Source organism: Calonectris borealis, chromosome 13, assembly GCF_964195595.1.
Source record: "Calonectris borealis chromosome 13, bCalBor7.hap1.2, whole genome shotgun sequence".
Lineage (NCBI taxonomy): Eukaryota > Metazoa > Chordata > Aves > Procellariiformes > Procellariidae > Calonectris > Calonectris borealis.
In genome coordinates this window covers 22,192,922-22,220,179 of record NC_134324.1, presented here as the reverse complement: position 1 = coordinate 22,220,179, position 27,258 = coordinate 22,192,922, and the positions used below count along the sequence as shown (strand labels likewise).

Here is a 27,258-nt window from a genome sequence, read left to right as displayed (position 1 = left end):
TCATCTCATTCAGATGACTTTCCTGAAAGGTTTTGAGTAGCTCTGGCTTGGCCTACTTGTTCTTTTTTTCCCTTTTTTTTGTTTTGTTTTGGTTTGTTTGTTCACTCTTTAAAAATCACTCTTCAGACACGCAGTATATTTAACCAGCTTTTTTAATCTTGAGGGCTGCATGATGGTGTTCCTTGGAGCCTTTCTGCCCAACTTGAAAGCTACTTCCCAGTTTTTTTCAAATGCTAAATCTTATCCTACTCTAATTTGTTAAAAAGAAAGAGTCAAATGAATAATTAGAGACTTCAGCAAGACTTGTGTACCAGTTGTGTTCTGAACACTGAAATATCTCCTAGATATCTTTCCCTTTTTTTGCCTTTCTTTAAGGGAAATGTCTTTTGCAGGCAGGTGCATGCTGTGCACTCAGTGGGAATAAGCTGGTTCCAATCCAGCAGCTGAGTTAGTATGGTGTTGAGCCCAAGCTAGTATATCATAAGGGATTTTTATTTCAACAGGCTGTTACACCAACCATGCTACGCAGCTTCTGGGTGTGCATGCAGCTGTAAAAAAAGTTTAGAGATATCCTACGCTGCAATGCTTTAATTACTTCATTTGAACTGAATGGTATTAATTGCAATGAGAGAAGGATAAAAGGCTTGTGTAAAAAGCATGTAATGTGGAAATTAATATTTTGCACTGAGCTAAAAAAATAGTAATTTATCCTTGAAGAGAGACTGTATCTTCAGATTTCCATGGACTGTATAGAGAGTGTTTTTAATTAACTGATTCTCTCTAGCTTGTTAAAAGTTATCTGGTGATGAGATTAGTCTTGTGTGTATTTTAGATAGGGCTAAAGCAGCTGAAGTATATAGGCAAGCATAGGAAACTACAGTTTAAACATTATACAACGTACAGAGAGGAATTTTTCTGGAACTTCGGGAGCAGTAATACATACACAGATTTTAAGAGTTCTCTTCTGAAAATCTGCTGTCTATAAAAGAACTGTAAATGGAGCATCTAAAATGGCGGAGCGCCCCAAAATAAGCACAGCAATGACTTACTCAGACTTCTTGTAGATTTTGTCAGGATCATTAGTATCAAAAAAAGAGACAAACTGCAAGTCTCTGGTTGTATTTATTGAAAATATGAGAAGGGCTTCATGGTTCTAGTTACTTTCTCTTCTTGTACTTTAGGCAACTGCTTCATCCTTGTTAGCATTTAAAAAACTCTAGTATCGTTTGTTTGACAAGTGTACTGTTTGTTTAGGTATCTCTAAATTTCCATGTCCTCCTAAGAAACCAGACAAATCTTTAGTATTTTGTCCCATTATGTTGAGCTAGTAATGAATGGTTATAAAATGGTTATAAATCCATTGACAATCTGCTGTTGCATGGATTTTCCTGTGTAATTTCAACAACACTGTATAATTAGAGCACATCAGAGATGCTGGTTGCACTGTAGCCACCTTTAATAATAATTTTAATGGTTATATTTTTTTGTATCTTCACTTAGTATCCCTCTTCTTTCACCATAGTTTCTTCTTGTTGTCTTAGTGGACTTCTTTCTCTCTTCCAGCCTATGGCATAAATGTGTCACACATCCACTTCTACAGTTTAGAAAATACACCCAGTTGCTAATAGCTAGTGGATCGTGCTAATGTGAGACACTCCAACATTCAGTCAAAGCAGATGTGAAACCAGCACCCTCCAAAACATGCAGGACAGCTGCCTGAGCCCTCCTTCTGTGCTGTCTTAATCCTTGATAGAAATGCAGCTTAGCAACAGTAAACGCCCTGCTTCCCTTCATCAAATCTCGAGGCTGTTCCAAAGAGGAGAGTGGGATCTTCCCACTCATAACCCTTTCCCATCATTTGCTTTGTGGGTCTTTTTTCTCTTCGTTTTATAGCTTCAGTGCTTCTCTGCTCACTGTTTGCTCAAGCAGCAGAGCACAGCATTGACCTGATTATTTTTGACAAGAGTTCTAAATAACAGCAAGGATACTGACCCAACGTTGTGCTAAATTTGATCCTTTTCTTACTGAAGCTAGAGCAGCAGCTGCTTCGTGCTCGTAAGGTCTGCTTGCATGCCTATCAAGATGGTACAACGTTGCTTTTGTAACCATTCCCACCTCTGCAAAGTTACCTTCATAGCAGCAAAAAAGTAGATACGTATAAATGGAAGTGTGAATTCATTCGAAGTGTGAAAGTGTTAGTTCAGGATAAAAAATTTTGACTGGTAACATTAGTTAGTCTGTAATAATAGTCTGCTTATTCTCAGCCAAGTTTTGTGGAGTATCAGGATTTCACTGAAACTTAGTAAAACTCATAGTACTAAAAAAGGAAGAAGTTAAAACTTGAAGCAAGAACCGTGTGGATGCCGGACATGTGGATTTCTGTTATCAGTTGACCGTAGTTCATGATCTGAGCTATGTACTTGTTATTAATCGCTCCCAGCTGTTCTTCTGTTCATCAATAGCTTCAGAAGAACTCTTCAGCTCTGGGCCTTATTACAATTTCTACCGTAAAGCTACTTAGGTATAGTTGAACAGAAAAGTGATAACTTTTCTTCATCTTCCAACAATAATTTCTTCTTATGATTCTTGTCAGATAAGTGAATGCAATCTTATAAGCCATTTGTCTATAAGAATAATTACAAATTTAAATAAGTTTAAGGGCATAGAACTATTTAAGCCTCTGGAAACTGTTGATACATTTCCAATTTCTGAAATCAATTAAATCTAGACCAGGCAAAATACTCATTTTCTTTGCAGGAACAGTTGCAAACTGTTTGTACAGCTTCTAAGAGACTGTAATGCGTAAGCATACTACTTTCTTACCTAGTTTTGGTGATGCGATGAGTTAGTAGTGTAATCTGGCTAAGAAATAGAAGTCTACTGCTGTTTTTTCCACTTGCATGGTGTACTGAACTAGAAATAAATCTTTAAGTCTTCTCTACTGAGCAAAAAGGACTCACAGCTTATAAGTCGGACGACTTGATAGATCTCTATTCTGGTTTTGATGGGTTATTCAGTTAAAATTTCAGCTATACTGTGGGCTCACTTCATCTGTGATGACTTGCTTAGGCAGCTACCTCAAGTAAGAGTTTTTGAAACTGGTCTTTTCACATCCCTTTTTACTTTACCATCCCTTTTTGCTTTCCCAAACTCAAAAAAACCTGCCTTAGAGACCTTTTGGTGTTCTTTGGGTAAATATTAGTTTTACTCAGTTAGTACTATCTTCCTTATATCTCATATGTATCTAAAGTTGGTGTGATGTCCTCACTGAGTTGGTTAGAAAAATGAGAAAAACTCAAATATTAACAATTCCCTGTGCTTTTGTTTGATACTTTAAAATTCAGTATATGAGATTTTTTTTTTTAAGGGTGTTCTTTGTCTTTTCTGATGGAAATCAGTGAGCACAAATATTCTTTTTTAATTAGCTAATGTGCATAAAGTACAATTACTGCAGCTATGACAAAATATTTTATTGTTGGTCTGTTGGGGTTGTCTTGGCCATTGTTAGCTGTATCTGTTATTCTGAATTGCTAAAATGGTGATAGTTCAGATGGGCCAGGCAGCTTTCCACTTTTCTATTTGACTAATACTGCCACAGCTGTGGAAGCGCACTGAGCTAAGCTTGCTCGCTCTCTAGATTCAAAGTCAGTTCTGCTAGTGGGGGTGTGAACGGAATAGGGAAGCTCTTGAAAAGTCCAACCAACATTTTAAGTCACTGTAATGTCTAGAAAATTACAAATCCTGATTACAAGTTGCTGAAACTTTCGTTGTCACCTCCCCCACCAATATGGAAGTGTTAAATTCGCATCTCTCTGAGAGTCTAATTATATAAGTAAAACAGTATTACCGCTTTAGTTAAACTAGGGGGATGTTTTCCTCGTCGGGTAATTATGTGTTGACTGTATAAATTTGTGTTTTGTTCCTGCTCACAGAGCTGTGTACAGAAAGTTTTATCGTCTCTTCCTGAACCGGAGTAGCAGAGCAGTTCCTTGAGAGCATTGCCTTGGACCTCCTAAAAGTCTCAAGGATGTACTTCTGGGTTTTTTATAAGGTGTATTTATTTGTCTTGCACTAGCAATGAGAAGTCAGTTCTAATCTCATGCATTAAGCTTCATATGTAGCTGTATTTTAATGTACATTATTTGCTTAGTTTTTATATGCCAAGCAAACTCAATTGGTATGTATTAGTGATTTTTTTTCTTGTCATTTTTTATTGCTCCCACAATGTGTGTCATAGTTTAGCAAAACAGTATTGATTTTCTTACGGTTTTAGATGTATAAAGTACTGTAAGATGCAGAATAGTTTGTCTGTGGCACCCCAGAAGAGATGCATCTCTCTTGATTCACCAAATAACCAAATATAAGTTTTCATACTTTGGATGCTTGCAGCTTTCGTTAGATTTTATTTCTAGATGAGAAATGTGACTTTTATGTTTCCAAAATTATCAAGTGTGTATTGTTTCTTGTGAGCAAATATTTATGTGATCTGAGGCAGAAGTTATTTATCCAGATGGAAAAATCTTTTAGCGGGGGTGGGAAAATGTGTATAACACCTATCAGTCTGAAAACAAAGCTGCTTATTAGGCTTCATTACAGCAAGACGCAGTGCATGCTGCACTAGATTTGATCTCCATTCATTTGCTATTTGCAAATTTAGTTGCAAAGATCACGGATTGTGAGTAGCTGAATGTCGACTCCAGTTATGCAGCCTTACTAACAAACATGGCATGTATTTCCATCCTGAAACATGACAAAGGACAGTTTGTGCTGTCATCATAAGGTGCTTTTTTCCCCTACATACTTGTTGACTTGTGTAGTGTAGTTCTCCTGGGCATTGACTGCCATGATAAATCACTCTACTGTTTGCAATGTAGTTATTTTATCGTGGTATGCTAAGCATGTGCATTTTCTAGAGCCTCTTCAGTATGTTACGTATTATTTAATTTGCAAGTTTGCATCTTCAGAACTATTTATGACTAGTTTGTGATTTTAATTCCTCCCACAATTACTTTGAGTCCTGTTTTGGTTTTCATGATTTTGGTATGCTAATTTAAAATGTTCTCTGACAAGAAACTTCAGAAACATTGCAACTAAATGTTAGGTTAATTTAGCTTCTGTGGCTGATTGACTAACTTTAGCATTTAATTTATTAAGGAAATCTTAATTTTTAATCTGCCTCTGCAGTTAACTTACCCAAATTTACAGAGTTTGGGCAGTAGATACAAGGAAGCACTTGGAAAAAAGGCACATGTAACCTGTTAGATTAGATGGGTAGATATATGTGGGGTACGAGTTGCTGGTTTAGTTGAATTGTGACACTGGTTTATGGTAGGTTATTAAATTCTTTATAGCATGCTTTTGTTAAAAAGTACAATTCTTATGCTTTTATTTCTTTGTTCAGATATTTATTCCATGTGTTGCTTTATAGACTGGAGTGTTGTCTAGTTTCACTAGTTCTGTAAGTTGTGGTACCTGCTTTAGTTGTCTGTTTCTCCAGTACGACTCTAGCACAGTATGGGAGGTCATGGAGGAGGTGAGAAGACAGTTCAGAGAAATTTAAACTGAGCTTCACAAGCTTGCAGATTTTACACATATCCCTTCCTTAATCTTGAAACATGCAGAATGTAAAAGTAAAGGAACCTCACTTAGCAGTCTGTTCTGATTTCAAGACTGAAAATTTTTCAAAACCATTGAATTTTTAGAGCACCTAGGTTATAATCTCCTGTTACGCTGTTACCCAAAGTCACAGTGTTGATCGGAACAATATGAGTGAAGAGCTGAAGTAGCATTCGGAGAGAGCTGTATCAGTAATTCTTCCCTGCAGATAGCTGTTCTTATGTCTAGGTTTGGTTTGGGTTTTTTGGGGGGAGGGAGTGGAGGGGAAAAGAGGTACTTGGAAGCAGGGAATGGATGTAGGGACGCAAATGAGAGGAGCTGCTTGAACTGGCACTGATGCCTCAAAAAATTTCTGTGTAACTGCTGCTTGCAAAGAGTCTTGCTTGTAAATCTGTCAGTATCTAGTGAATATTTTTGTGGTTTTTATAGTGCCCAATTTTGAGCCTTCTTCGTTTTCTGTCTTTTTTGATATATGTAATTCACTGTAAATCTGACGTGGGAGATCCAGCTACAGAGTTTCCATTCCTCCTGTTAAACTAAATTATTTCTTGGTTTCTTTCCTGTTTCTTAGAAAATTTTTAGTTATTTGTTTGTTAAAGACAATCTGGATGGAACTGTCTATACAGTCTCTACTTGTCTGTGGTTTATATTAATAGCAGAGTGCTAATGGAAATGATTGAGATACTTGCTCAGCAATTAAAAAACATTGCTAGCTTCAGGGAAATAGATTAATTGAATTTTGCTGGACTGTAATTTTTGTTTGTTTAGTGCTTTTCTGAGGTGTTTTAAGACGGCTCACCTGTGCAGAAGGGTTTCTATTCACTGTTTGCAGAAGGTTTTAGGTGGAGTGACTTGGATGTTTAAAACAGAAGTCAAGAATCCAAAGTGCTTGGATTCTGCATTGAATGATGGTAATTCCTTAGATAACAGCACAGATACAGCTAAGGACTGTTGGAAGATCAGCAAGAAACATTAGAGAACAAGATGGAGTGGTATGAGGGAAGGTACCAAATCCCAAGCGGGAGCTCAGCTGTAAGGTATTGGTGGATTAAAAAAAAGGGAAAAAAATGGAAAGAGATGCATAAACCACTTTGAATTTGAAGTGGACAAAGTTAAAATTGAAACTAAAATGTTGGTATGCTTTAGTTCTTGTTCTACGTGACAAGTAAGACCATATGGATGTGTAGTGGTATTTTTCAGTTGTATCTAAAATAGTAAGTTCTATCCTCATTATATTGCTGGAGACTCAAGGATGTATCAAAATGCACTGTAAGCTTAATACATCCCCCTCAAATTAAGGGTAGCAAAGCCAAAGCACTGATCTGAGTTTGAGAAACGTCTGATAAAATCCTTCTTTCCATTCTTTTTGTTTTTTGTGATCATGCTCCACTTGTCCGTCATACTTTCCAGAAATAAAGTTAGAAAATTACAGTATTTCTAATGTGTCAGTGAAGGCAAGATTTTTTTCAGGAATTCTTTATATGAGATGCGAATCATAAACAGCCATATCACAAAAAGATATTTTTTCTGTCACGGGATTTGTAGCTCATGTGGTTTCTGTCCTCTCAGTTTAGAAGTTCTCTGTGTGTTATAAGTTTCTTCATTTTTACAATGCATTCTTGACTAAATTTAAATTGGTGTTTCTAGGTCACTGTGACTAACCTGAAGTCTTAAGTGAGAACAAATGTGGTGTTGTTAATTTTCAAATAAATTCAAATGAAAAAAAACCCCTTCTGTTAGATCAGATAGCTCTCAAGTTGAGTTTTTAAGTGAAACCATGGTACCTTTTAAAATAAGGCATCATATTGATTTCGTTTTGAAGAACATAGGAAACATGAGACGCTAATGCTCAATGGAAATAACTTATTTTCTTAGCTTCTTTGTTTTTATAGGAGTAGTATGAATGCTGTTGGATTCTTTCAGGAAGTTTTTTTTTCTCTAACATAAACATACTGTTTCTTTGTAGGGCGCCAATGCCTCTGCTTTGGAGAAAGAGATTGGTCCTGAACAGTTCCCTGTGAATGAGCATTATTTTGGCTTGGTCAATGTAAGTGAATTTTCTATGGTTGAAATGATGTTTTTTAATTCATATCCTAATTTTGAATTTAACAGGATTCTCTGTTAGAATTTTATCTATGAGCACTTCTAACTTAAATTGGGACTCTGCATAGACACCACATCCTGCAAGATGGTGCTATGCCTTGTTATTAACCAAGATATAAATTTCATCTTAAATACAAAAAAAAAGTATATTTATTATAAAGTCTTTGAAAGAAATCTGCCTACACAGGCATGTTTCTAATTATAGGATTTTAATATTTAGCTGGAAAGGACATTAACTAATAAAGTGTGTACATTGTTCATATGCTCTTCTAGAGAAGAGAGATTTGATTTTACCCTGATGCTTGCAGTGTATGGGAGCCTTGAGGTTTTGAATTCTATGATTCTATGATTCTATGATTTGAATTTTTGATTCTATGATTCTATGAATTGAAAATGTGTTACTTTTCTAAAAACATTACTCGTGCGATTAGTGGAAGTTCTTCTATGCGAGGACGCAGACAGGAGATGAATGACATTGACTTGGTTGATAATTTTCTTACATGTAGTAATACTCCTTTTTTTATTTTTTGATAGCCTTGTGTAACAGTGAATCCTTCTAAAAAGATACATTTTTTGTATCTGTCAGTTTGTATAGATCTGACTTGACTGGGATCTGTTGGGCAATAAGAATTGTCTACCTAAATTAGCTATGGAGAGAATGGAGCATTGATGTTGATCTTGCCAGTGCTTCTAGAGGAGAAGGGCAGCTGTTGCGCCTGTGCCATCTTTTACCAATGAATATAGGAAGTTAGTTAATAGAAAGAAACAGTGGTTCTGTGGCACCATATTTATGACGTGAAAGCACAATTTTGGCAGAACTCACTAGAAACATAAGCATACTTCTGTTGCTGGTCATCTAGGTATATTTTGTTGAAAACTGAAAGATGATCTATCTTTTGACGCACCAAATAAGGTTAACATAGCTACTAAAGTGTTATTTGTTGCAGCTCGTTACAAACTCATTTAATTGACTTCTGTGTGGGTTTCCAGCAGTTTGTATTCTCAGACACCAAACTATCTAAACACATTGAGTTATATTCCTTAAGTATGGTGTTAATGGCCATTCCAAAGCTGCTGAGGTTTGCATCATAATGAGAAAAATGGAAGGCATCTCCAATTGTAACATAGATAGCAGAGCGATGAATAGTGTGAAGAGGAAAAATAGCATTCTAAAAATAACCAGAATTATTATAACCACATCCATTCTCTGTTTTGAAGGACAAAATATGACTAATACTGTTGTGCTTTATTCCTTGCAACCAATTTCTTTAGGATGATCGTTTTCATGCTGCTGTTCTGCAGAGCTTTTTCCTAAGTTATTTCTAGTTCTTTCATGATTTGAAGTTAATTGGAGCACTTTAAAGAGGGCAGTTTCATGGCTTTGGCATCGATACTAGTAAATGCGTGGTTGCACTACAATCAAGTGTTGAACCCATGGACAATGGAGGCTTTAAATTTATTTTTTTTATGTTTATTTTCTCTTTGGATCAGTGAGCTGAACCAGCTTGCCTGCAGTCGCTATTGCTAAAGCCACTGCAGAGTATATGGGAGAAGGGTCTGACTGCTCCTTCTGACAGCCTGTTAAAATAGATCATGTGCAATGTTGAACTGAAGTGCAGGAGGGATGGAACAGTGTTTTCATTGTAGAATTTCATCTCAGTTTTCATTTTAAAAAGCTTCTATCTTAAAATAAGCCTTCAAACTTCATTTTTACATTGAAAGTGTAAAATTTTGCAAGTTCTTATGAAGTTAGGTAATGTTGACTCTAAATACAGTCAGTTTTAAGCAAAAAACCCTATGTTTTAGTATCTATTTAAAATATTTATTTATACCAGAGAAACCATGACAAAAAGATTTTAAAACGTACATGTTTGTACCTGTTTTTCCTTTGTGTTTTAGGTCACATTAGACGTTATACACTATTTGTGTATTTGATCTGTGCATGTAACTCCAGGTTTGGAAATATTCATCAGCCCATTGAGAATTGCCTTGCCAACCTGGTTTTTGGGGTTCTGTCAAAGACAAATGGTTAGAGCCCTCTTTTTTTTTTTTAGGCAGAATTTCTAGCAAAGTTAGGGTCATGACTGGAAAGATCTGACTACTTTGTACTTCTAAATGCAAACCGATTGCAGTTTAAAAGTGTGACACTGCTATGTAATACTGTTTATTTGTGGAGAACTCTCTCTAACACAGAGAAGGGTAGGTCAATAACTGAGCTATTCAGAAGTTTTCCCAAGGCCCTGAATTTCTCAAAGTTAGAAGGATTTTGTTCTAACATGAAAAAAAGTCAGAATTGCTGAAATAAAATGCATCGCATGGTCTTTTTGTAAAGTACTTGGCATGCAGTAAAATACCTAAAATGCTAAGATACTGATTTCAGGAATAAAAGTTCTTCCACACTACTTTATGTAAAGGTAGTAGCAAACAAAGAATGTTGAAATACTATTTAGAAGGACATTTTTAAAACCTAAAGCATGCCCTAAAGTGAATTTTTCACCATATCACTTTGACTACAGCAAAGCATCTTGCATCTTACTGTCAGGAATTTTTAAAGCTATTTGGATAATTTTAATTCTTTAACTCCTTTAACTCTTCCATTTAGTTTGGTTCTAATAATTCATGTCTGTGTGGGTGGCATCAAAGCAGGACATGTATAACCAGTTGACTTCATGCTTTTTGACATGATTTTTCCATGAATACAGTCCTGAAAACTCATTAACTACTTGCTTTGTAAACTTTTTTGACTTAAGATGCACCATGACCTTCCTTTTTTTTTTTTTTTTTTTTTTTTAAGATTGCTAATTTCTAGTTTCTTTTGTCTTTTAATTTTCTGGGATTATTATAGACAAATATATTAGAAAACAATAATATTTAATCAGACTTTTGGTAGTTCTCTTGCCTATTTTGTGGTGTATGCAAATTTAGTTGGCATGATGCTTATTTATTTTCTTATTTCATGATGCTTACTAACAAGCATATGAGTTAGGTTCTATCCTAATTCACGTGTTTGTTCGGCTTGCATACTTGTTTTCCTCATGTCAATAAGTTTTAACTGTTGTTCCGTGTTGTTTGCATATGGTATAAATTAATGTAAATGTAACTATAATGTAACCTTTTTAGCTGTATGAATTAAACTGTTAATTTTCTGTTTCAGTCAGCAAACTGATTATTAACTTGAAATCATTCTGCTACAGTACTCACACCGAATTTTGTGAACAGTAGTGGCCATATTCTCTGAGTACCCCTGTCCTGGTTTTGGACTTAACAAAATAGTCTGTGTTCTGTAGTCAGATTTGTATGCTTGTTTTGTTTATTTAAAATATTTTGCTCTCAATGCTCTTGAGACGCAAAATCTCATTACCAGAATATTGGGGACTGGCAAACCCAGAATTTATTTCACTTTTTTGAAGCAACAGCATTGTACAATACAGTTGCACAATAAATTGTAAAGAAAAAACTCAAAAAACCATGGTGTATTGTGGATGATACGCTAATATCTCAGCAGTCTGAATGTTTCTTCTTGTTCAGCAATGTGGAACACTGCCTCTGGAAGTTGTTATCGCTGTTCTCCTTCTCTAAAATGACACTGCCTTCAGATATGGCAGATGTAAAACAGCTGCTCTTTGAATTTGCCTGCATCATGTACTTTTCATAGTATTTCATTATGAACAGGAAATATTTAACATCTACCTTGCTAACTATCTCTAAAAAGTACTTAGTGTATCTGACACAGGCAAATCTAACGTATGAATTCAGGCATTGAGCTCTTGTTACTGTAATACAGTTGAGACGCAGTGATGCAGACGGATGCTGTCTCTTCCTTTTCTGTTTTCTTGTCCCTCTGTTCTGCTGTGTCATTGGCACCCCTCCACATCAGTATCCGCAGGGTCTCCCCTATCAGGATTAGTAGCATGCTCTGTCTCCAGAAGTTTTGATTTTGTGATGAGCCCTCAATTGGACTTTTTTTTTTTTTGGTCAGTGGTTTCCTGCTTTTTTTGTGTATGCCCAGTATCACTGTGACTGTTGTCTGCTCTTCCTTTTCTTGCTGTTACCAGCCGTGATGATACAAGGATGAGTCTTTTACACCATGCCTACTAGTATTTCCCCAGTAAATGAACTCTGACAGACGACTTTTCCATTTTCAGTGTGTGACGTTCTTAATGAGCAACCTCTTTCTTTTATTACTTTTTAACAGGCCTAATATGAAAACGTTTGTTTTCCTTTTGTTCTGTTTTAACCAGTTCGGCAATACCTGCTACTGCAACTCAGTCTTACAGGCACTTTATTTTTGTCGTCCATTTCGGGAAAAAGTTTTGGCATACAAAGTGCAGCCTCGAAAGAAGGAAAGCCTCCTGACATGCCTCTCTGATCTCTTCAACAGTATTGCTACGCAAAAGAAGAAGGTGGGAGTCATCCCACCCAAGAAATTTATTTCCCGTTTGAGGAAAGAAAATGGTAAATGAATAAATGAAATTTTTATGCAGATTTAAGCATATAAAACATAAACACAACTTCCTTTTTAAGTGAGTCCAAATTGTCAAGTTTTAACAGATTTCTGGAAGATTTTTGAACTCCTATTTGTGGTGTGAATTTCACCACCTCTGTAGCATAGGAACAGAGATTATACCAGAACTGTGCTGTGTCATAAAAAGATTATCTAGATATCTTTGTTTCTGTACTTGCTTAGACCAAGTACAGAGCATGTATACAAGTCTCAGTACTCCAGTTATTCCACGTCGGCATCATGTTCTGTAGAGGTCTGCTGCAAGTCAGCACACTTTGGGTCGTTGCTAGAAATTGTCACGGGCTAAACAGAGCTCACGAGTTGGTCAGAGTTAAAGTCTCTAAGGAAACTTCACCACCCTTAGCCTGCTTTCTTACATTTGCGGTAGGATAAATTCCTTATGATGAGAACTAGTGGTTATTTCCCAGGGCGACTTTGTGAGGAAGAGTTCTGTATGTTGATTTATCATCTCTGCTTGAACTTGAAAAGATAACAAACTTATAGTAGGGGATTTTTGCCCCTTGATGCTGGACTTAATGAACTAATGGCTGAAGGCAACACATCTGAATTTCTTTATTTCTCTCCCTCCCCAAAGGAAAAAAAACACAACAAAAAAAAACCTAAAAACCAATCATGGTTTTCTTCAGTTCCAAGAAATGCCCGAACTAAGTTTCCTTCATGTTATTTTTCAGCTGCCTGTTTCTTGCAACGTGAGGAATGGGTGAGGGTAACCTACCATTCGTTGCGAGAACAACAAAGTACAATTCTTCAAAGACTCTTAACAGTGTAACCCACAATTGTATAATAGGGTAGAGAAGGGGGAAGGGCACGCAGTGATTGCTAAAAGCATAGTAACTTGATATTATGAAGTATCTGTATTTTTTCATTCTCCTTGATCTCTTCCTTTCCAGAATTATTTGATAATTATATGCAGCAGGATGCACATGAATTCCTAAACTACCTACTTAACACTATTGCTGACTTACTACAAGAAGAGAAAAAGCAGGAGAAGCAGAATGGCAAGCTCCAGAATGGCAGCATTGAGAGTGAAGAAGGAGACAAGACTGATCTGACGTGGGTCCATGAAATCTTCCAAGGAACACTAACCAATGAAACCAGATGTCTTAACTGTGAGGCTGTACGTTTAAAACAAAACCAAACCTCTTAGATTTTTCACAGGTTCTGGATCATTTTCCCTAACACTAAGCACACTTTTTCATTTATTAGGATAGATGAAATTGCACTCTCTCTATTAAAATATGGAGCATAGCCTATTTTATGACTGTATCACCTCTATGTTCAAACCAATACTCATTAAGGTATGTTTCTCAGAAAAAGCAGAGTGTTTTTTCTGTTCCTCCTCCCTGTTTCCATCGAAGCAGTCTGCACCTGGCTGATATAAGCTGCCTTTTTGTCTTCGTGTTATTTCCTGTGTCAGTGATTGATAGTTTATGTTGTGTTTCTACATGAGAGTTGCTTGCTATTTATTTTACTCTGGGATTAACTGAATTTCTTGAACTGGAAGTCTCTGCTTCTTGGTGCTGGTCTATAGCCGCTCTATTTGAGAGCAAAAGAAGCACACAAAGTCTAGAATTAGAAGAAATACACCACCTTCAGACCAGGAATTTGTAGTTACCCATGTGCTATGTCTGATTTAATATTTCTAAAAAAATGAAAATGCAGATGGAGAGAGAAAAAAAGAGAAGTGATGAAATGACTGTTCTTGGCATTTTAAATCTAAAATTATGGCTATATGGTGAATAGAAGCTCTAAAAATGACATTAATAAGATTCTGTCTCAAGAATTTTGAAATTAAATGTGACTGTTCTGCAAATGGAAAGATGGTCTTTCTAGCTGCTAACCCATTTAATTGAAAACCCATCTGCCTGTTTCTGCATTTCCTGTACGTATTTACTGCTAAACTCTGAAATGCAGCAGAAAGCTGTATCAGTCTACAAAGCAGAGTGGAATACAGTTAAAGCTTTTCCAGCTCTGAGAGCTCTGAGTGGTTAAAAACGTGGTTTTGCCAGTGAAGTAAGGAGCTGTGACTTGAAGTTATAAGGGGGGGGAGATGTTTTGCAAGAAAGATTTTGGGTTTGTTTTTTTGTGGGTCTTTTTCTGGGTTTGGGCCTTTTTTTTTTTTTTTTTTTTTAAAAAAATATTCCTCTCTGGATTGTAACAACACATCAGATTATTTCTCCGGTTTTAGTTTACCTCAAGAAAGGGCCTCTGTGTGTGTATATTTATTTTTTATCACGAAGGTCTCTACTTGCAACGAGGATACTGCACCATTCCAGAAATGGTTAAAAGAAATCTGCGTTCTAAACTGTTATGAAATATTTCTTCTTATTTTTTTCAAGGTTAGTAGCAAAGATGAGGACTTTCTGGATCTATCGGTTGATGTGGAACAAAATACATCAATTACACACTGTCTAAGGTAAATGAAAATATTTGTGAATGGAAAAAATACCTGCTCTTTGTCAGAAGGAAAGAGCCTAGCTTAGCTGCTCTATTGTGCAACAGTTGTAGGCTTTGACTTATGGTAAAATATGTTCTGTTTAGAGTGCTGTTCATTTTATCTTTATCGTGGCTTTTTGACGCTGCTCATTTCTTAGTGTTTTTTAGTAATTAATGAGTACGATGATTTCTTAGTGGTATGTAAGATTGATTTTCACTTTCTTTTATGGGGATTTCAATTCATTACATCATATAGTCAGGTTTTATCAAAACTAAACATGGTATGTTTGGTTTCATAATGAATTCTCGTTTATTTTAATATTGTTATTGCATTTCAGTTGTCTGGTCCTGATGTTTGTGGTCACGTTTTTTTTTGCTGATAGAAATGTGCTTCATGTGTTTGACTGCTAGATCCAAGGCTTATCAGCTGCTAGGAAACTGCAAGTTGCATATAGCATCTGGCTTTTTAATAGCTGATAATGGATGTACAATTGCTAGGAGTTGAAAGATAATCCAGGCTTTGGCTAGTCAATGGCTAATGGCTATAGGTCTTAACAGTTAGTGTCCGCCACCAAAGAAAACATGGAGTGGCTGCCTCTGGAAACAAAACACAATCACCCTATTGCTGTTTATTATCTATCGTGTTTGACTCCTGCCCAGAAAGTATGCGGTTAATACTTGAGGGTGTTAATTTCCAGATTTTTCCAGCTGAACATTGACACTACATCCCAAGACTGGGGCAAATACACCTAAAATGTGTTTGGGAGATGTGAGCGATATGAATAAGAGGAATTTCATCTTCTGTGTGTACTTTGGGTTTTTTCAGCGTTATTAGATTATCTGACTTTTCTTTCATTTCTACAGAGGGTTTAGTAATACTGAAACTCTATGCAGTGAATATAAATACTATTGTGAGCAGTGCCGCAGTAAACAGGAAGCACAGAAGAGGTAAGGTGCAAATATTCAGGCTAATGTAATGTTCTCTTAAAATAGGCAGCTGTTGGAAAAATACGCCTTGTGAATTCAGTAAAAAGAAAACGTAAGATTGTTTAGGTCTCTGTTGGGGAAGGGAGTAAGGAAAAGTGGAGAGACCAAGTAACTTTGTGGCAACCTTATCAGAGAGAAATGAAGAAATTAATTTTGTATTCCTCCCAGAAGAGCTTATATCTGGTGCTTCCAGACATTCGCATTTTCCCTAGTTAGCATTAATCAGCTTAAAGCCACTGAAAACCATCCCATCTGCTTTCACTATGAATGCTGTGTAGAAAAAGCTTGTTTCTCACCTCATACTTAGTCACAGCCAGAGCAGCAGACAGATTTATTCCATCTATTTCTTCCCATCGATGTGATGAAAAATTGATGTTTTCAACATAGACAGTTGTTCTGCATTCAGATGTCAGGTGTGTAGTTGGTCTTTTAGAATAAATATTGCCTATTCTCCCTGGAATATACATGAGAAAAGCAGCCTTTTGAAAGTCTTCATCAACATTTTAGATGCCTTTTAAGAAGCTTCTTCATACTGAAACTGTTCTGAAACAAAGCTTTGTTTTAGATGATCTGCTAATACCTTGTTCTGTGTTTAACATATTTTTGTGGTTTAGAATGAGAGTGAAAAAGTTGCCCATGATTCTAGCTCTGCACTTAAAAAGGTTCAAATACATGGACCAGCTGCATCGATACACCAAACTCTCCTACCGTGTAGTCTTTCCCTTGGAGCTCCGGCTCTTTAACACTTCAGGAGATGCTACAAATCCTGACAGAATGTATGACCTTGTGGCTGTAGTTGTTCACTGTGGCAGGTATGTTGGTTTTGTGCTTTCTGGACCTTAAATGCCTTTTCTTGAAATTTAAAAGGAGTCATTCATGTGCCATTTTATAACAGTATAGTGGCTGACAATATGGGAGCATGCTAAGCAGTGTCAGAGCTAGTTGTCCGAAAGTATTTTTTTTAAAAAAAAAAAAAAGGTTTCGTCTTTTTTTACTGCTTTTTTACAGTTTTAAATTTTGCTTTCTGAGTACACAGGTTTGCTCTTTCTAGGAATGCTAAATGAAATAAAAACAAATCTTGGAAAAACACTTATTAAAATAGAATTAACATACACTTCTCATGTTGCTACTAGCTAAACCATTGAAGTTTTTTTAGAGGCTGGTGCCACCACGTGGAATAAACCGTGTACTGCTGATTTTTTATAAATATCCTTATTCTCTTTATTAAATTTTTTTGTTGTTGTAGTGGTTTTAATTCTGTTTTTAAAAGCAAGGAGGAAAAATTTTTAAGCACTTTTAGGAAAAAAGTAGTCATGGAAGGCTAAAAATATTTATAACTGCCTTCTGGAAGTGTGAGTTTTTGTTGCACACAAAGGTTTTGAAACATCTTTGTGAGGAGCGAGACAATATAATCAACACACTAGTGCATAAATAAACTACATATAATTCTAGGTCATTTCTGCTGTGGTACAGTTGTGCTATTTTTTATTTATTTTTATCATTTCAAGATCTCGTCCTATGCATTTTCTTCTGTAGATTCTTAATTTGTTATACCTATAACTACACTTACATGTTTTAACAATGGTGATTAATAATTTGGATGTATTAAATGGCTTTGCTTTTTCTTCTCAAACCTGTTGTCTTATATGGGGATTTTAGGAGTCCTGTGACTCTTCTGGTTTCAATTCTTACTAGGAACTTACCAAAGACTTAAGATAAACTATATTTTCTAAATATTTGAGTTCTCAGAACTTGTTTTAAATATTTTGCCCTTATAGTTTTACTGTTCATTTAGTTGCTCTAAACAAAGATGTTTCATTCTGTGACAGGTTGTGTGTTTACATTTATCAGTAATTCTGGAAGGACTAGAGAAGTACTTTCTTTTGCCTAAAGCTGACAGGAAGATAGGTTGTTTTAAAGCCTTATGTAGATGCTAAGTAAAAAGTAAAGCCAGAGGGGAAAAAAATTTTTTTTTTTTCTTCCACGGTGTCCCTGGACTGTTCTCGCAGAATTTGAGGTTAGTAGATTGATAGCTCAGTTTTCCATCCATATAGTTTATTATCCCAAAACACTGCCTTTTCAGAGCAATCTGCCTGCCTTGACTCTGCAGATCCATTTGCCTTTGAGTTAGGTCATTTTGTTGTCCCTTCCCTTCAAGGTAAGCATTCAAGATATAGGTGATAGAATTGGACTGGGAAACTGCCACTGGAAAACTGGGAACAGCAGTTGCAGAAAGCCTGACTGCACTCAGCCATAGAACTAAAGAACTAAGAACTAAAAAAAAATCTCCTGTACAAATAAAATATTTCAGACAGACAGTTATTAAAATCTTTGAACAGCGGTCAAAATACTCAGCAGTGGTGAATGAGACAAAACAGTGATTGAAATAACTGGCTTTTAAGTTTGTTTTTTTTTGAAATATATGAATGACTATCTAAAATATTTATGAAATTGTGTATTTTGAATATATTGTATTTGGCAAGTAGCAAAGACAGAAATTTTAATTCAAGTGATTTGGCAAAATCTAAGAACCTAAACAATGTTATAGGTAGTATTAGGCAACATTGAGAGCCAGGAAATCTACCTCTGCCAGTAATAGCTAGAATCATGTGGGAAAGCAGTGGTCCCGCCTTTGTAGGCACAAGAGTAATAAGTCTTCATCCTTTTTTCTGGCAGTGGTCCAAATCGTGGACATTATATCACCATTGTGAAGAGCCATGGCTTTTGGTTGCTGTTTGATGATGACATTGTAGAGGTAGGTATGCTTTTACATGATGAAAACAAGTGTAGACAGCATCACTCTCCATGCTAATGGAGAGTGATTAGTCTGGGATTAGCTTTTGCATCTGTGAAAGTATTTCAGCAAAACGTGTGCACAGAAGAATACTGGATGTTTCAAAAGTGAATTGAGCATTTTTGTGCATCTTTGTTATAGAAGTAGTGTGGAAAAGGGCAAACCAACAGGAGGGCTGCATTGACACCTCAGACATGGGGTGGTGTGCACCTCTTCAGACTGAAATACCACAATTGTCTTATTCAAGATCTGAAATGCTCTTATTTCAGCCCACCTTTTGGGCTCCTTTTTGTTGCTAATTCACTTTGTGCTAGTTGCATTTCATTGCTGCATTTAAAAACTTCTAACCTTTTTTTGTAGGCAGTTTTCCCCAACAAATTGAAGTGTAGAAAAACTGTAAAAAAGCTCTGGGAGACTGTAGTAAGGTCCTGAGGGTATACAAAGATGTTTGGGCTATTGGCAATAATGTTTAAACAGTCTGCTCAAGCAAATATTTCCTTAACTTTTCTACTAACATATCTGTAAAGACTAATATCCAAAATATTTATATATCCATGTATTTCACATAATTATTAAGCAAATATCACACAGTAGAACAAATACCACAGTAGAATTGCTTTTCATAAAGATGAAAATGTACTGTTTGCTTCTGAGATCTCTTGGTCAAGGTTAAGGCCTGATGCTAAGTGTCTAAATAGGTGCAGCGAAATCCTTGCTTGTGTTGATATAAAGAAGATGTAGTACATTCTCCAATTTTTTTTTTAATCTTTGCTTAGCTTTGAGCATCAGGGCTGACATTCTGGTGATTTGGATAGGTTGTATGACTATGAACTGTTGCCTTTCTCCCATTATTATATTTTGAGGGTTATTTTCCTCTGTTTCTGTCATGGCCGAAGTATGTAATTGTGTCAGCTAATTTTGGAAATAGCGTTCACTTCAATATTTTTAAATGCAAGTATTCACTGTCTTTTCCATCCAGGAAATAATCTTCACACTTTAAACGTAGATGTAAAATAACCATCTTGCTGTTCTATATTTGTTTTCTGTCAGTTACTTCTATGTTGTATCTTAGCTTTTAGGTCAAAACAGAATTTCTTTTTATCTGCAAACACTGTTGGCACTTTTATAGATGTGCCAAAACATAGCTTTTAAATATGTGCTGTTTGTTATTGCACAGTAAATTCAAGGAGCTGTCACAAGTAAGCTAGAATGTTCCTCTCTCCTGGAGGGATGCTTTTTTTTTTATCTTCAAGTTGCTTTTCTAACTTTAATCTTGGCTTTCTTTTTTTAAATTCATCTTCTTTTACAGAGTTAATCTAAAATGCTGTAAGAATAAAGCTCTTTGATCTGAAATTTCTACTTTTTGTGTTTTCCATGGTTCTTTGAGTTTTCACTGTCTTGATTAGGGTTAGCAGTGTAGCCCCATCCTGTCGCACTACCTCTACCCCAGCTGTGGATCTGGAAGTTTAAAGTTCCTTTTCCTGCTAGAAGACTCTCCCTGGCTGGCGTTTGCATGTGTTATTTCTTTTCTGTGAAATTTAGACTTTGTTTTTCCTACCGGTGGAGGGCATGAAAAATTGCACATCAGAGTTTTGCACATGAGTCATTTGAGATCATTGGCCCTTTCTGATGAACAGTTGCTTCTTGACCTGCTTTGAAGAGTGTAGCATAAGGATTCCTGCTGGGTTTGCCCCAGAGGATCTCTTCACTATCCATTGTAGCTGCTCCTGCCTTCTAAGCGTGTGATGAACATGAAGCTTACATCTCGCCTCCCTCTGTCTAGGAGGTACCACCCTTTCTCTTTCCTCGACCTTCTAGAACTCACCTGAATTTCTGGCGATTCAGTGATCAAGGACAACAGGATAGTGGAGACTGCTCTTCCTCTGCTGATGCTACAGGCTGCTGGAAGAAGTAGCTGCAGTTTTACTCATCTGTGCTCTCTCTCCCCGCTTAGTCATCAGCTCTTGAGAGTGCTGTAGGCTATTCACTGAAAAAGTGAAGTAAAGCCACAACTACTTTTGTCGGTTCCATCTGCTGCCTAAAGAGATTTAAATACCTACTCTGAATTTGACCAAGTACCATTTTCAAACTGCTTGTGATTGGCCTTAAGGTGACACCACAGGAAATATATTGCTGTGTATGACATTACAGTTGTCCTCAAAAACAGAGTGGAAAAAAAACCGAAAGCCCCTAAAACGTGAATTCTGCATAAGTTTCTTGTTTTAGGGCTAACCACTGCTCTTCTGCTCTTCAGAGACTCCAAGAACATGAAAGCAGATTTAATCTTTTTCTTTTTTTAAGCTTTGGAGACTTAACATTCTAGGTGTGAACTGGCTACATAACAAAACAGGTGTTAGCAGACTTCAGAAGATAAATTCAAAGTCCTTGTACCTGTATACAGATACTGCAACTGAAAGAGAACACAGGAGAAGGCTTTTTCCCCTTGAATACAGTTAAAAAGCTTTGTTGCATTTTTGGCAAGTGATATGAATTAGTAGCTCTGAACTGTCAATAGGAAGTAGTTTATTCGTATTACCCACTAAATGTCAGAAGTGGTGAAGTAATATTTATTTATCTATTTGCATTTGGTTAGAAGGCCAACTTTCAATTAAATTGAAGATAGATGATAATCAAACATACTACAGCATATATGAAAAGCAACTGCATCAAATCCAGGAGGCAGATCAGTCCAAATGGGATACTGCGCCAAGCAAAATTAATTGAGAAACCTGAGTAATGCTCCCTGGCTAATTTGACATGTTGTCATTAGAGCAGCTAACTGATACATCACAGTGACAATGTTTATCTGAGACAGAGAGGGAAAAGTGTCCATCCAGGAGTTCTCCAAATTGAGAAAAGGGGGAGAATGATTGTATGTCTTTGCTTAAATATTTGTTCAGAGATTTGCAGCATTCAGTTGAATGCTATGAATGGTATGCAAGAAAAGGATTTGGTTTGGGGAACCAGAATAGTTGTCTGGAAATAAGCAAAGGATATTTAAGCTCAGTTAACAGGAAAAATCATCGTAATGCCAGGTGAGGCTGCAAAATCCTAAATGTAGTTGTGAAACCGTCAACTGGTTGTTACTCTAAAGCTGCAACTGGGTGAAACTTTGCTGTCCACAATGTATGTGGTCAACTAAGAATGGGAAGAGTAGAGTCTATATAATCCTCTTTCAGTTCCACTGTGTTTTCTGTGGATAGTGAAATTAAAAAAGGAAGTCAGTTTTGCTGTGATAAAACTAAAAATGTCTGTAGGATGAATTAATCTATATCAAATGTTTGAGTTGCATTCAAAATGAGTAGTGGAAATAGACTTGATTGCATGGCAAGTTAGTTGGCACTTAAAATAAAACACATTTGAGCTGTCTGCTAAATATATTACAAGGACTGAAGAATGTTCTTTTGCTATTTTTCTGTTAAAATGTGTATCTAACGGTTTGTAGTAGACGTTATGTTAATAAATTGTGTGAAAATGCAAAAGCCCTCAGTATGGTATTTCAGCTTCTCTGAAGTCCTTGAATGGAGAAGAGAGAAAGACAAAGCATCTGTCTGGCCCCCCCCCCCCTTTTTTTAAAAAAACAGAAAGTGCTTAACAAAACTATTCAAGGGAGAATTTCTGCAGCTCTGTCCTGCAGTTGATGCATCTTCTGGAAGCTTACTGACTACGTATGTTTTTCTTGTGCTTCAAAAAGGCTGGGAAAAGGATGGCGTAAACTTGCAGGTTTTGTGACAGTGCCACTTAGAGAAACCAATGCTTTTGTGTTTGCTGGTGATGCTAAAGTCTGTTCAGTGAGCAATGACTTAGCATGCTGCCAGAGGGATTCTGTAGCTGAGGAGGCTCCTTGATGGAGTCATAGCGTGGTCCCTTTCTTTTAAAACATAAGCACAAATTGGTCTCTGCTACTCCCTCTCACGATCAGAGCAGGTGTTCAACCCAGAGCCTCTTGTATTCTGAACATTTCTTTGCTTCCTCAACTTTATTCCTTGAGGAATAAAGGGAAACTTTAGATTAGTCTCCCTTTGGTCCTCCACAACAAATTCAGGCTCCTTCAGCCTCTCATCCCTGTGGGTCCAGAGTCCTAAAGGTATTTTAAAGTACTAAAACACAGTGGAGTGCTGAGTAACACAGGTCATTGGGAGTATTTTATTTCAGTGTTTTGGTTTCTACACTTGCTCTCTGCTGACTGCAGAATCAAATTCAGTAATGTGAAGCTAATCGTTCTCGGGAGCGGGATCAAGATTGTAGAACTTGCGTCTTTAAAAGCCCTTTTAAATGCCCTACAGGCCTTGCTGGTTGGAGTATAAAATGAAAAACTGCTTTTCTGCACATAGTTCACAACTTTAAATATAAGCAGACCATTTAATTCTATTAATATGGCAAATAATTTATTTCTCTTAAAACATAAACCTTATGATAATATTCCAGTAGGTATTGTACCAGCAAATCCTAAGGAGGGAAAGCTCTCATAAGTCCGGAAGATCATCATCAGATGAGATCCACAGATTTCATGGTATAATTACCAGTAGCACTTGCAGGACTTCTCTACGTAAGAGGGTTATTTTAGCTGAATGTTAAATCTGCTCAAGATGGTCCTTATGTACTCCCAACTGTACAAAAAACTTCTTTGCTGATCAGTGACTGCTTTTTTTTTTTTTCATTTACATTACAAACCTATAGTCAGGAAAGGTAACACCAGTCTGAACGAGAAAGCATATATAAAAATGACATGTACTCTCTTAAGGATACATCTTCATGGATCCCCTTTTTTTATAGTCCAGCTTCACAGTGCACCGCTTCTGAGAGGTTTATTATTTCATCTTGATTTCCTTTTTTCAGTAATGTATAAGGCAGTAAGTGGAAAAAATGTTTTGTTGTTGGATTCAATGATACTGAAACATTGTTGTATTGTACTGCGTGGCTTCCCAGCATCACCCCCAAGAACTGAGAATAATGCTTTGTCTGGGAAAGGGATTCTTAGGGTGGTGTTTTGACTGAGGCTAATTATAACTCTCATTAATTTTCAGAAAATTGATGCCCAGGCCATTGAAGAATTCTATGGGTTAACATCAGACATTTCCAAAAACTCAGAATCTGGATATATCCTCTTCTACCAGTCAAGAGACTAAGACAAAAGATACATGTATACAAATAAAAGAAAAAAAGGGATCAAGATATGTCCAAATGGAACATATTTGTGACAGCAGAAGCAGTTCCTCATTGTTGCTGTAGGACCAGGACAGATGCAGCAGGGCGAATAAAGGTTTCTCCCTGCCATTTCGTGGAGGATTAGTGCTGACTGCCGTAACAAGAAGAGCTTTTGTTCCAGTTTTCTTTCTGGGCTTTTTTTACGTGCTATCTTCCAAAATCTGTGTTACCTCTACTTGAAACCTGGCTGCTTATTTGTTCATGAACTGAAGAAGAGATTTAAAAGTAGCATTGTAGAATTTTTACCATTTAATGTTGGCCTGAGGCTATACCTTGGTTTCTAGCATCGTCGTTTTTCTGTATTTTAGCAGAATGATTTCAATATTCAGTGTCAGCTGAAGGCATATTTTAGGATATGAACAGCAGCTGGTTGCTGGATATTTTTGGTGACTCAGACTTGAGAAGCAGTACAAAGCTAAGACATATTGGAAATGTCAAGTCTGTAATTTTTATAAAAAACAGACAAAAAACTCTCTCTGCAGCATTGTAAATTTCCCCATTATCTTGGTTTTAGATAACACTAACAGCACTGCTTCTTTTTATATTTTTATTTTTACTGTTCTGTTTCTTCTTCAGAAGGTATAGAACTTTGTCCTTGTTCAGCCTAGTCTATTGTGCATTTTTCTCTTGAAGCAGACGTTTTGACCCCAAGCCACGTTGCTGCAGATTTCAGGGGAGCAGAAAAGCAGTTACCTTTTGAAGAACATGTCTGGCAACCAGTTGCTGTAGAAAGTTTGAAGTTACAGCATTTCTTGGAGCTATTGCGTAAACCAAAAGTGCCCTCATTCTGAAACAGGATCTGTTCAACATTTCATTCAATACATAGTAAACTGATGCAACTAGCATTTTGAATCTATGCTAATACACAGAAACAGCACTAATTGTGAAGGGTTAACCAAGGGAAGCATTATTTATGTAACTAATCCAGTTGTTCTTAGTCTTCAAGGTAATGAGCAAGTAAGAAGGAAAACAACCAACCAACTCGGACATTACCTTGCTAAGTGTTCTTCATCATCTGTTGGTAATGTTTGTATTGATCTGGGAATCATAACACCCCCTAAAAATGCTTCTGATTGTTTTACCTCTATAGGCCTTGCTTAACAGGGGAAATTGTTAGTCTTTTGAAGACTGAAATTAAGTAATTATCCGTTACGTGTGTATATATTATAATCTCAAGGATAACTAGAAAGAAAAGACTAAAGAAGTTTGTAAGAAATCTCAGAAAATCTTCTGTAATTTTCTTTTTGAAAAGTCCTGTTGCCGTGCCAAAGCTTGTCGCAGCTGGCTCTAAACTACCAGTGGAAATGACTATTTTCTTTTCTTCATCTTGTTAGGTAACACAAGAGCTGTCCTCTGTGTGGTTGTTCCCAGCACAGCCGTTCATGGTATAAACCAGTGATTGTTGTTCTTGAGGACATTTAACTTATGCAATTCTGTGGCTTGTACAGGATATAAAATATTTTACCAAAATATTGTCCTCAGGAAAACAGCATTTCACAAACAGTTTCTTGTGGTGGCTGTATGTATCTGTTTCTTCTTACCATGATCAGAAACGTAATGTTAGCAATTTACTCCTGTCTTCAAAATGCAAATTAATCATTACCATTGTATTCCAACTGGGTACAGGTTCCATTCTCCCGGCACATCTCCTCTTCCAGAAGATAAAATATGGACATTGGGTTTTTTAATTATTTTTTATTATACAGAGTACTGTCATTTTAAGAGACATATTCAATAACAGCAAACGTTCTTGTCGTCTTGTTCCTATTGTGTGAAAATTGTTCCTGGCTAAGAGTCTTCTCCCCTGGTTCACACACAAGCTGTGAGTCCTCTCCTGGTGGCACTACCAGAAGCCTGTCATCAGTAAGTCTTGCAAAAAATAAAAAAAAAAAAAAAAAAAGAGAGCACTGAGTTAAAAATAATCTAAACAGTAAATACAAACATTAATGTAGTACACTAGACATGTATTTTGTATATCTGGCGATACATTTTTACAAATAAAATACCTGACTGAGAGATAATATTGAAAGATATATACTATAGATTAAAAACTGTTAAAAGTGCACTTTTGCTACAGATTTATAAGGAGACTAAAAGGAATTAAATTGGAAGAGAATGGTGTGATGTTACTTCTGTATAATAAATGACCCCACCTGTCTCCAATAAAGGTCATGTATGATCAAATGGCACATGGCCCAAATGCTTTTCCTTGAATTGCAATCCGAGGCAGAAATAAAAGTAATCGGTTAGTCGCTCGCTCTCCTTAGGTTCTCCCTCCGGGCTGGCTGGCTGAGGGATTCTGACCCCGCTGTATTTGCATGCATATAACCTGTGCATAAGCGGTTTAAACCGAGAGAAATGAATAATTCAGTGTCATAGATTATAATTGATGTGCTGGTAAACCAAGGAGAGGTTACACAGGGCCTTTTCCCCTGACACCCATCCCACTGCTGGTATTCCTTAATCTGTTCACCATCCCCTGTAGCTCTGCCGTTGCCTTTCTCTGTGATTTCCTCTTTCCTTCTCCCTCTTTCATCCCCTGCTGTCGGACTCCATAAGACTTTGTTGCAAATATTATCTGACTGATCTGGAACAGAGGCATTTAAAAGCAAAAATAGTACCATATGCTTGGAGCTTTTCAGGTTCATTGCGGGACAGGTCTTCATTTCTGTGTTGTTCTCTGGAGTTCACTTTTATATGGGGGAAATTTGATCAAAGGCTGCTCCTGTGAGTAGGAATTCATGGGACTCGGTCAGAATGCAGCAGAAGCAAATGAGATTCCAAAATGACAGCTTGCTCTGTAAAAACATTTTAAATCCAAAATACTGTCTGGTCCTTGTCCTGCTGGGTCACACATTAGCAATAAATAAATGGAGCTAATTTTAACTCTAGTGAACGTGAGTTTGACTTTCAGTTGCTTTAGAGAGGGTATTACCCAGAATTAATTTTGTTGAGGGCAAACAACCAAAATCAGAACATCTGAAAGCAATGTTTAGCTTTGAGTACCAGTAAGGCAGGATTGATACTAGGATTTGGGGGCTGGTCTTGTCACTTCAGGGCTTCTCCAGAACGTAGCACTGGAGTGAGGGTGAAGACCATCCCATGATTATTTGTCTCTGCTAACCAGCAGCAGAAGCAAAAGGCAACCTGTGTGGCTATTTCACTTCCAGTTCAGTAGATCTACAGTTTGGCGAGAGGCTCTGCCCTGAAGACTTCAGATACAGATGTCGTTTATGAATTGGTGTTTGTGCTTGGCATGTTCTAGTTACCAGCCGGAGCTTTTAAAGTCACCATGCCAGCTCAGTTTAGGATATGTTTAAAACAAATCATATTTGATTGGTACAAGAAAGAAAATAGACTAACAAAGGCCCCTGAGACAAGTAAAACCTTCCCATTGTAGTCCTCGGCATTCATCAAAAGGAAACAATCCCCTGAAACATAATTCTCAACATGTAAAGTCCTGCTAGGATTTACTGTTGTTGCACTAATTAACCTTCGGGCTACTTCTGTCTGCTTCCCTCCCGCTCCTGCAAAATCAGTCCTATCTACAGAATTTGCTTCCACCTACCCAGCCAGCCCGCTTTGTGCG

At 36.8% G+C, this 27,258-nt stretch overlaps 1 protein-coding gene across 8 annotated transcripts in view; it reads left to right on the top strand.

The window, feature by feature from the left end:
- LOC142087825 (ubiquitin carboxyl-terminal hydrolase 12-like) overlaps positions 1–25,858 on the top strand; it is a 32,273-nt gene extending 6,415 nt beyond the window's left edge. For 2 of the 8 annotated variants that reach the window (XM_075162494.1, XM_075162491.1), the window contains 8 exons: positions 7,583–7,663; positions 11,961–12,174; positions 13,135–13,361; positions 14,584–14,660; positions 15,545–15,628; positions 16,282–16,479; positions 18,344–18,422; positions 23,489–25,858. In XM_075162494.1, coding sequence (XP_075018595.1) covers positions 7,583–7,663; positions 11,961–12,174; positions 13,135–13,361; positions 14,584–14,660; positions 15,545–15,628; positions 16,282–16,479; positions 18,344–18,422; positions 23,489–23,590 — 1,062 coding nt within the window. In that variant the 3' untranslated portion in view covers positions 23,591–25,858. The other 6 variants (XM_075162492.1, XM_075162490.1, XM_075162496.1 and 3 more) reach the window with 4 other exon arrangements.
- Positions 25,859–27,258: the final 1,400 nt, after the last annotated feature.